This window comes from Oratosquilla oratoria, chromosome 1 (genome assembly GCF_046742065.1).
Source record: "Oratosquilla oratoria isolate Oo_2021 chromosome 1, ASM4674206v1, whole genome shotgun sequence".
Classification (NCBI taxonomy): Eukaryota; Metazoa; Arthropoda; class Malacostraca; order Stomatopoda; family Squillidae; genus Oratosquilla; species Oratosquilla oratoria.
In genome coordinates this window covers 18,847,866-18,859,635 of record NC_134777.1, presented here as the reverse complement: position 1 = coordinate 18,859,635, position 11,770 = coordinate 18,847,866, and the positions used below count along the sequence as shown (strand labels likewise).

At 37.7% G+C, this 11,770-nt stretch overlaps 1 protein-coding gene across 5 annotated transcripts in view; it reads left to right on the top strand.

The window, feature by feature from the left end:
• LOC143032313 (organic cation transporter protein-like) overlaps positions 1-7,257 on the top strand; it is a 109,476-nt gene extending 102,219 nt beyond the window's left edge. For all 5 annotated transcript variants that reach the window (XM_076196854.1, XM_076196861.1, XM_076196870.1 and 2 more), the window contains 2 exons: positions 3,531-3,703; positions 4,773-7,257. In XM_076196854.1, coding sequence (XP_076052969.1) covers positions 3,531-3,703; positions 4,773-4,854 — 255 coding nt within the window. In that variant the 3' untranslated portion in view covers positions 4,855-7,257. The remainder of the gene's footprint in view (positions 1-3,530; positions 3,704-4,772) is intronic.
• The last annotated feature ends 4,513 nt before the right edge of the window (positions 7,258-11,770 follow it).

Below are 11,770 nucleotides of genomic sequence, written 5' to 3'. Positions count from 1 at the left end.
ATCATATTAAAATGCAATGTCTACACTGATCGGCAGGCGATTTTATTCACCTGAATGAAAATTCCCGTAGGCAAAAAATATATAGATTAATCTACAAGTCGTGGGAACAACATTCAGTTGTGTAGTTCACAAAAGAAAAACTTCCAGCAGAGCCAATCGTATGCAACACAGCCCGAATTTTCAAGATCCAGATTAACGCTAAAACATCTCGTTTATAATGCATCTTTATCTGTTTACTGGTTTAATTTCTAATGTTTATTTAGGGTCATTCACCTATTTCTTCATCTATTTATTTATCTCGTGTTCTTGTGGTAAGGGGATAAGAATATTGTCAATGTGTTTCTCAGGGCGAAGTTCGGGAACTAGGATCCAGTCTTTGTATTGTTCTTCCGCGAGTTGGTCCGAGCGGTTTAAAGCGTCATTACTTGCGGCGGAGGTCGAAGTGACCAGTTCGTACCTTGCCGCCTGCGAGTTGGACCAAGGACATGGGCACCATCTTAGTCTCCTTATATGGGGAGTTCGAAATGTTAAACTAAATCATTATCATTATTTTCTCACGATGACTCGAGGCATGTTTTGACTTAGCTATCCCCTTAACAAGGCATGAAAAAGCCAGTTGTATGATATAGTATATACTCATCATAGGACAAATAGATTGTGTTGATTGATTTCTGACTTAAGTTGAATGATCTAATTTAAATAAATCAGGGATCGCGACATCAGTGTTAAATATTATTCACTTGCTCTGTGAAAGAAATATAATTATGACTAAACATTATTGAATATATAGTATCATTCGAGTGTTTTTATTACTTACACTAAGATAATGAATCTCTCTCCAGTTCATTTATATTCTTAGAATTAATCTGCAATCGCATTGTCTTGTATTTCTACGTACGGACATCACATTGCACTTGATTTGATATGACTCAGTTGAACGTCACGAACTTTTTCTTTTATTTATTCTTTTTTCTAGCAGGGAATTCAGTGTAGTGTATGCGCTTATCATAAATTCGTCGCTATTCAACCTTGCGTTTCAATAGCGACGACATAAACCGCTCAGCCATCGAGTATACTTAGGTTATACTCTAGTTATCTATTTATTTGTTTGTTATTATTTGTCTGTTTGTTTAGTATTATTTCCTTGATTATCATTTATTATCATTTATCTGCCAATTTATTATTATTTACTATTTACCTGTTTGTTTATTATTTAACCTTACCTATTTATCTATTTACTTATTTTATCTATTATTATTCATATCATTATCATTTTTATTTATTTGTTTATTCATTTATCATTATTACCTCTCTCTCTCTCTCTCTCTCTCTCTCTCTCTCTCTCTCTCTCTCTCTCTCTCTCTCTCTCTCTCTCTCTCTCTCTCTCTCTCTCTCTCTCTCTTTTTATCCGACCTAGTTATGGACCAAAAGGTCTCCTGTCGGCATGCTCCTCCTTTATAATCAATAGTAATAAAGCTCATCACCCGCTCGGGATCACAATAGTGCTAACGTGTCTGTAGCTTTCCTGACTGCTCAATTGATTTGCTTAACCATGTGCTGTTGCACGCAACTTTGCATTTGTAACAAATCTAGATATTGATTTCGGTCCTGACTCCAGTATTGTTACTGTTGTTCTTGTATATGTTGCTATTTCAGTACTTAACATAATTATGATTATTGTCATTGTCACCAAGAGCATTGTTAATATCATCACTGCTACCGTTATCTTTATCAGTATGATCATCATTTCTGTTGCTACTACTACCACTACTACCATTACTGCTGCTAGTACCACTAATACTACTTCTGCTGCCCTTACTTCTACTACTACTACTACTACTACTACTACTACTACTACTACTACTACTACTACTACTACTACTACTACTACTACTACTACTACTACTACACTACTATACTACCACTACTACTATACTTTTTTTTTTCTTTCTTTTTTTAATACGTAATTACGATCTCCATCCTAGTGGAACTGTGTGGTGGAAGCAGCAGTGTCTGTCTTCCACAGACACAGTTCATTGGCCCCTCTCCCGCCAATGACTGTGGTCGACGACCCTTTTATCTATCTATCTATTTATCTATCTATTCTTAATCATTCCTAGTACAAAAGTTCATTTATCCTACTGTCAACCACCGTCTGCTCAAAATCTAGGTTTTGTATATGTGTTGATTTGGGCGGTGGGGACCTGGTACCTCTCAGGCATAGGAGGGCTGATCTTAGGAGTGAGAATGACAGTGTACATCTCATCCATGAAACAATGCTGCTTTTTGGTTGTTGTTTCTTTTCAACCATTACCTCAGCCAGCCGAGCGTAGAATGCCTTTGCTCTAGGACCCATCCCACCTGAAGTCGTAAAGGTTATAGGAGTGAATGAGCCCTGGTCTACATTCTGTAAACGTACTACTATACTACTACTACTACTACTATACTACTACTACTACTATACTTCTACTATACTACTACTACTATACTACTATACTACTACTACTATACTACTACTACTACTACTACTATACTACTACTACTACTACTATACTACTACTACTACTACTACTACTACTACTACTACTACTACTACTACTACTACTACTACTACTACTACTTCTTTTTTTTTTTTCTTTTTTTTTTTTTTATTATACAAGCACCCGGCTGACGCCGGCCGTGGCTCCGTCACGGGTGCTTGGCCTGCGGCGCCGCTCGCTGCGCTTCGCCTTTTCCTCGTCTTGACGAATTTTATTCAGTCTCCTTTGGTCACGGGAGCCTTTCATAGCTTTCCTGATGGCGTATTTGTTTCTTCGTTTTGCCTGGTTGAACGTTTTGAAGGCCTTATCTAGATAATACATTTGATATGCTTCTGACCCAGGGCGGTGGGCAGGGTGCAGGGATGACCCGTCATCCAGGAGGTGCTCAGATGAGAGGAAGGGTGGGAGGGGTGTGGAGTGTATTTAGGGATGAAATGGGTGGGAGTGTTTTTATGCCTTTCCCTTTTTGGCTACCTCCCTTGGAAGGGGGAAAAAGCCTTGGTATATGTATGTGGTATATGTATGTAACAATGCCTAATACAAAAGTTCATTTATCCTACTGTCAACCACCGTCTGCTCAAAATCTAGGATTTGTATATGTGCCGATTTGGGCGGTGGGGACCTTGTACCTCTCAGGCATAGGAGGGCTGATCTTAGGAGTGAGAATACTACTACTACTACTACTACTACTACTACTACTACTACTACTACTACTACTACTACTACTACTACTACTACTACTACTACTACCACTACTACTATTACCATCACCACCACCACCACCACCACCACCACTACTACCACTACTACTACCACTACTACTACTACTACTACTACTACTACTACTACTACTGCTGCTGCTGCTGCTGCTGCTGCTGCTGCTGCTGCTGCTGCTACATGTGTTACTTTTACTATTATCATACCGTTACTACTGTCTCTTATTATCCTAACACCCTAGCATTCCATCTTTGACTCTTCATTACCAAACAGAGCAACTACGGCCACTGGCTTCCTTACTTCGTGATTGGCATCATCACGATTGTCTGTGGCCTCATCAGCCTCATCCTTCCGGAGACGCTGGACCAGAAGCTTCCGGACTCTCTGGAGGACGGGGAGAACTTCCTGGTTGGAGAATCGTGCTGCTACAACCCATGTCGATCCAGGTATGTCTGAAACACATCCTCTATGGAAGAGGAGGCTGTAGTTGTTTCCTAGAAGCTACTGTATCAGAGAACGGAGAATATTGTTGACATTTTGGTATTGTATTGATCTCTTGTATTCTTTAGCTGTTTGAAAGGTCAAATGGACGATACAAGACACTCGTGCTTCGTCAGGGAGTGTTTGGTCCCTAGATAGATATTTCTCTCTGATGCGAGTTTCTGAAATTTAAAAATCTCCAATGTTCAGAATTAAAGCGCCCGTCATAAGTCTACCAGAATATTTGAAAGGGCTTTTGGTGTCCGAAATTTTCTGTATTTCGGAACTTTTCGTTCCGAATATGGGAGATTTTTTAATTTTGGAGACTCCCGATGAAGAGAACAGCCTGTACTCGTACCTCTTGTCACAGCTTAGCATTCAGAGGAAAAGTAGGCTGAAGAATGTGTTGATGAGCACTAGGGTGTTAGTCAGAACCTACTCTATGTATTTCCTCTTTCTTCTTCTGTAGCAGCTCTCCTTACTAAGATATTCTTAAATTTGTCTATATTTGTTAGTTTACATGTCTTACTAATTATCTCGTTTATTGTGTTTTGTAATCAAACTTTATTTTTATTCATTTTACTCCTTCAAACCTAAATATTATCGATTATACAGATATGTTTCCCTCATTGTCTATTATTATTTGTACAATTTAATTTTCTTCTTGCTTTTCTTTTTTTCTCGTATTTTTTCTCACAGGTAAATGTTTCTTTTTCCATCCTATCACAGCAATGCATTTATGTTTACCAACACTTCTATTATCACCGTTTCTCTACTTTTAATTAGCTTTATCACCTCTTTATTCCACATTTCCCCTTTCTTTTCTCTTTTTGTTGATCTACAATCTTTTTTAATTGGACTTAGTACTCTTTATGTATCTTTAACAACCATTTTTATCCTTGTTTATTCTGTGCATGTATGTGTGTGTGTATTTGTGTTTATAAGATAAATACTTCCAGTCTTTCATGTAGACACTATATATAAAACAGTTGCATACCATGTACAGATTAAGATAAGTGATACCCTCTTTTTCAGACGAAGGGAAGACAAGGAAGACAACAAGGACCATATCACTATCGTGAAGAACACATCATGCAACGGAACCAGCAGTGTGTAATCGCCCATTTCTTTCTGTTCCGCCTCTTCTTCTCAGTGTTCTTTTTTCGTTTTTTTTTTCTTCTTTGTTTGAGTTTTATCTTTTATCTTTTTGATCTCAGATTTCAAAACAAGATCGTCTTTATTGGAAAATATCTTGATTTGCACTTTGCTCTGGATGCCGGTGCATGTAACTTGACCCTTCCGTTAAAGCCAGAAAACAGCCTGTACTCGTATTCGTTCAAATCCTCGCGGGATTTGTTTACTTTGTTTAGTTCGTTTGTTCGTCTGTTTGCTTTCCGAGTAAAACTCTACAGTATAGACATACTGCCTCATCTGAGACCAAGATGGCGGCTTTCTTAGAAGCCTGAGTCATTCGAAAACATTTCCGAGGGAGGGTTTCTGTGTAACATGAGATTCCGTCCCCAAATAAACCACTGACCGAGGGCTGGGATCGAACCAGGGACTCTCAGGATTTCAAACTAGTAGCCTATCCTCTCGACCATTACTTACCCTCTGTCTTTACATAATTCCCCAGACATTTTTTCAATATTCCTGAATTATTCAATATACAAGTGACTCTGAAATATAATAGTAATGTATAAAGAATATCTTCCATCGCATTTTTTTACATAGTTGTCGTTATTATTCCTGATGTACGTTGCCATGCACATGATATCGTTTCCCATCTAAAAGTAGTGTGATGAAGTACTTGAAATTATATTTAGGAAAGGGGTTCTCACATTTGCGTGTGTGCTTATATGCAAAGTAAACATGTTCTTGTTAACATTATTAAGCCACGATATGGTGCCTACAGAATCTTCATTCTATGCATATCTAAACATCGTAGTCAACGTGTGAATAGATGATGTGTTTATACATGCGTATGGATGGATAAGCTTCATATAATCTTATGTCATTCATTATAAAGGTGTCAGAATTGACTAACCCTTCCATACATGACAGTATTTTTTCTTTTACTCCATATGTCGGCAGGGGATTTTATTTACTGTCACAACATCAGTATGGACAGGGTGCCTACTTCGATTATTTGAGTCACCGTCTCACTATCCCACTCCCATGCGGTGGGAAGTGAAAAACCCCTGCTAAAGGAAAACTCTTTCAGTTGCGGCAAGCCGCTGAGTGTTTAAGGCCGATGTTTGGGTCGCCTCCTCGTCAGGCCAGGGCTGTTGGGAACCAACTCGACGTAAACCGGGAGTCGAACTCACGACCACTTGAACATGAGTTTGACTAAGTATGGCTTACTATTCATCTGCCATTCCTGGCTTGGCACTGTGCCTTGACAGTCCCACGTATATTGGCACTGCCTGAAGGTCCCCTTGGCATTTGTATCCACTAGTATTGTCTTTGTAACGTTATCATTCTTTTGACATTCTGTATTACGAAATGACCTATTATGACATTCCGTATTACGAAATGACCTGACCTAACTGAAAAGTGAGTTTACCTAATGCATTAGTAACCACAAGAAGATATATTTGTAGTGAAAGCATGATACCTGTCAAGGCGGAGTTTGCTTAATCCTCTGTTTATAAGAAAATCACCATTTCCACTCTCGAAGATGAAATAAATAATAGCCTACTGGAGTTTTATATTTCGTAGTAGATATAATTTGTTGTTGTTGTTTATCTTGTTGTTTGTGTTATATTTATAATTGTCTTATATCCTATGAGTTTGAGGAGGGACATGATACAGGAACATATTCAGTGTACCTCTGACCACTAATTGCTCTGATTCTCTAAACACAGCGATTATATGTGACGGCTTCAGCCGTAGCTAAATGCCCTATGATATTTTTCTTTTTTACATTTAGCACACCAGTGACAACGACAGCGCAGCGTCTAACGGTGGTATTCTTAAAAAAAAATCTTTCCTTATATAAATATTTCCTTATACAAACCTTATATAAATCCTTGGAAGGGAAAGAATTTTTTCTAAGAATTCCACCGTAAGAATCTCATGATGGTATTCTTAAAAAAAATCCTTCTTTATATAAATCTTCCCTTATATATATCTTATATAAATCCTTGGAAGGGAAAGAATTTATTTTAAGAATTCCACCATAAGAATCTCATGACGGCATTCTTAATTTTTTTTTATATAATTCTTTCCTTATATATATCTTATATAAATCCTTGGAAGGGAAAGAATTTTTTCTAAGAATACTACCGTGAGAATCTTATGATGGTATTCTTAAAATAGTTCCTTCATTATATAAATCTTTCCTTAAACCAATCTTATATAAATCCTTGGAAGGGAAAGAATTTTTTGTAAGAATTCCACGGTGAGAATCTCATGATGGTATTCTTAACAAAAATCCTTCTTTATATAAATCTTTCCTTATACAAATCTTATATAAATCCTTGGAAGGGAAAGAATTTTTTAAAGAATACCACCGTAAGAATTGTATATTAAAAAAAAAATCCTTCTTTATATAAATCTTTCCTTATACAAATCTTATATAAATCCTTGGAAGGGGAAGAATTTTTTTTTAAGAATACCACCGTAAGAATTTTATGATGGCATTCTTAAAAAAAATCCTTCTTTATACAAATCTTTCTTTATACAAATCTTATATAAATCCTTAGAAGGTTAAAGAATTTTTTTTCTAAGAATTTCACCGTAAGAATCTCATGATGGTATTCTTAAAAAAAATTCCTTCTTTATATTTATCTTTCCTTATATATATCTTATATAAATCCTTGGAAGGGAAAGAATTTTTTAAGAATACCACCGTAAGAATCTTATGATGGTATTCTTAAAAAAATCCTTCTTTATATAAATATTTCCTTATATAAATTTTATATAAATCCTTGGAAGGGAAAGATTTTTTTTTAAGAATACCACCGTAAAGACCTCAGTACTTATTCCTGTGAAATTAGAAGTGGGTCGAAACGGCACCAAGCAGTGTCGTTGCAACTTCTAAATACTTCTCGTTTCTGGCCATTATCTTACTTTTTTTTTTTTCTTTTTAATCATAATTGTCACAAATCCTACATCTGTTTCTTGTGGTCACTTCATGGAAACCACGAAGCAGAAATTGTAAATAAACTTGTATCTTTTTAATCGAAGAATGCAATAGACTAAACACCAAGGAAGGCATTCCACTGTTGAATTTATCTCTAACATTGAGTACAAATATTTTTATCACATATGTACGTTAACTTTTCGAAAAAAAAAATATATAAAAAATCGTATCACTATGGCTATTATTACATCCTTTTTAAGCATCTGCATTGCCATGTTTGAAGTGGACCCAAGGAAATGTGTACGACTTGACGAAAGCAAATGATTATGAACCTTATTTCCCCGTGGCATATGAATGTTTATCCAAGAAATTTACTTTCTCATTCCTTGATGCTTGAACTTCTTCAGTGTGGTGAACTGGTTTGTAAACTTTATTCTAGTAAATATTTGGCAATTTCATTCAGCTGATTGAGTGCCATTATATGCACACACACACACACACACACACACACACACACACACACACACACACACACACACACACACACACACACACACACACACACACACACACACACACACACACAAGCCCTGAGCTCTCTTCCGGGAGGGAAATAGATGTCGATCACGAGTCCAACACGTGATCCAAGACCATGATGAATCACGCATACACTCACACACTCAGTGGCGCAGTTGTTAGAGTTCCCGGCTGCCAATACGGCGATCCGGATTCGAATCCCGACCAGGGCTGGAAAAAAATATCGCTGCGCTGCAAGTCATTACTCCAACTCTCGTGGTCGGGGAGTTGGGTGTGTGCGTGCGTGTAAGGTCACAGCTTCACCCATAGATCGGTCATATATGAGCTTTGAGCTCTCCTCTGGGAGAGAAATAGTTGTCGATCACGAGTCCAACGCGTGATCCAAGACCATGACTATGGTGAATCACACACACACAAACAAACACACACACACACACACACACACACACACACACACACACACACACACACACACACACACACACACACACACACACACACACACACACACACACACACACACACACACACACACACACACACACACACACACACACACACACACACACACACACACACACACACACACACACACACACACACACACACACACACACACACACACACACACACCCCACCCAACCACACACACACACACACACACACACACACACACACACACACACACACAACACACACACACACACACACACACACACACACACACACACACACACACACACACACACACACACACACACACACACACACACACACACACACACACACACACACACACACACACACACACACACACACACACACACACACACACACACACACACACACACACACACACACACACACACACACACACACACACACACACACACACACACACACACACACACACACACACACACACACACACACACACACACACACACACACACAAAATGAAGGAAGCCACTAAGGTGAAACATAAGAGATATAAAGTGCTGAGTTTCTCCACACCACATAAAACGAGATTAAAAGTTATGATAACTATAATAAAATATATAAAAAAAAACGTACGTTTTAAAGATCAGCAACCCTAGAGTACACATTTAAAGACAAACTTGTAAAGGGTAGCAACCTAACCAAACCAAACCTAATCTAACCATCCTCAGAATGAGCTTGTTAAAATCAGCCTCACCAAGTATTAGGGAGTAATGGTGCAGTCACTAGAATAAGTATCGGTAAGAAATCGTACGTAAATGGACGTAAGTAAACGCTAAACTCTGACACATTGTTCAAAAGACTTGGAAACTGTTGGTACGCCTTCGAATGGAATTCGTATCACAATCATAATGTTTCACAGTCGACAGAAATCATCAGAGGTAGCAAGTGCAGTTTGGCTATTTGACTAAACATGCCAGTTAGGCATAGCGGAAACGGTGATAAAGCGAGACACTTCCGGAGCATTGACATATTTTTATTATTAATGATGCTTTCTCAACAGAAGACGGGATATGTTATACTATGAAAAGAAAATAAGAAATATGGTTTCTTTATTTTGAACAAACCTTGTACGTGGTAGATAAGTTTAAAACGATAGACAGAAGGGGAGCCACACTACCAACTGTCTGCTGTGCCTCGCACCTCACTCCAACACTACTGCCTCTCAAGTCCGCTCAGGGACCCGACAATGGTAAGTGCCGCCTTCCACATCTGATGGTCACTAGCACGATTCACATGTAACATTCGTCCACAAAACAGTGTTTATACACACATCATTTTATACACACAACTCATGATAAATAAAACATGCATTAAAAGTACATTAGGGGGAATTTACTTTACCTTCCTTTCACCAAAAGTGCCGCCCCCCAAAAAAACGTGCCGCCCCGGGGCATTGCCCCCCCCCCATGCCCATCCCCTTGTTGGGGCCCTGTATCCGCTTGTTAGACATTTGTTACCTCAGGATTAAGCATTAGAGGCTGTTTGTCTTCACTTCTTGCCACATGATATATTAGATGAGTTCTGGTGTTCCAGCCACAGTTTAGGGGGTTCAGGTGTGTATTTACCTAGTTGTATTTACCTAGTTGTATTTTACGGGAAGGGGAGCTATGCTCGTGGTGTCCCGTCTTCATATCTCATTTTATCTAAACTATTTTTAAATTCATGTATTGTTTTTGCACACACTACTTTCTCATCTAACTTGTTCCAACTGTCTATTACTCTGTGAGGAAAGCTGTTCTTTTTCAGATCTCTTCTATAGCTGTCTTTCTTGATTTTCTTTCAGTGTCCTCTTGTATTTCTATCATCCCATTTTATTAGGTCCTCTCTGTCAATGATTTATATGCCTTTCATGACTCTGTAAATAGCTATCAAATCTCCTCTCTCTCTTCTTTGCTCTAATGTCTGTAGCTCAAGTTTTGCTAGTCTCTCTTCATATGATAGTTTTGAGAGTGTTGGTGCCAATTTTGTAATTGCTCTTTGTATTCTTTCAAGTTTTGTTATATATTTTTTTTGTACTTGGTGACCACATCGTTGCTGCATATTCCAATCTTGGTCTTATCAGAGTGATTAGTATTTTCTTCACCATTTCTTCATCCAGGTATATAAATGCCACTTTGATTGTTCTTATTAAATTTTAAGTTTCACCAAATATCTTATTTATTTGTTTCTCAGGTGACATATTATTCATAACAATGACTCCCAGGTCCTTCTCATTTTCAACTTTTTTTATTCTTTCTTCTCCCAATCTATATGATCCTGTTATTCTGTTTTTGTTTTTTTCCAAATTCCATTATACTACACTTTTTAGTATTGAACTCCATCTCCCACTTCCTACTCCATTCCCAGACTTTATTTAGATCACTCTGTAGTGATTCACAATCTTCTTCCGTGTTCACTTTTTTTCATAGTTTTGCATCATCTGCAAAGAAGTTCATATAAGTTTCAATTACTTCATCCATATCATTAATATATATAGCAAACATTATTGGGGCCAAAACTGTTCCTTGTGGAACACCACTTATTACTTCATCCCAATTTGAGTGTTTGTCTCTTCTCACTACTCTCATTTTTCTTTCTTGCAAAAAGTCTTCCATCCATTTAAGCAGTTTGCCCTGTATTCTTCCTTCGGTTTGTAATTTCTTAAGCAACTTCTTATGTGGTACTTTGTCAAAAGCTTTTTTAGGTCTAGAAATGCACAATCAGCCCATCCATCTCTTTCTTGTATTATATCTATAAGCGTTGAATAGAAACATATTAAATTGGTGACGCATGATCGTCCTTGTCTGAATCCAAATTACCTTGGATTTAGCACGTTGTTTTTTTCTAAATGTTTTACCCATCTACTTTTGATAATTCGTTCACAAATTTTTGCTATTGTACTTGTTAGTTGGTAGGGTCTTCTTTATTTCCT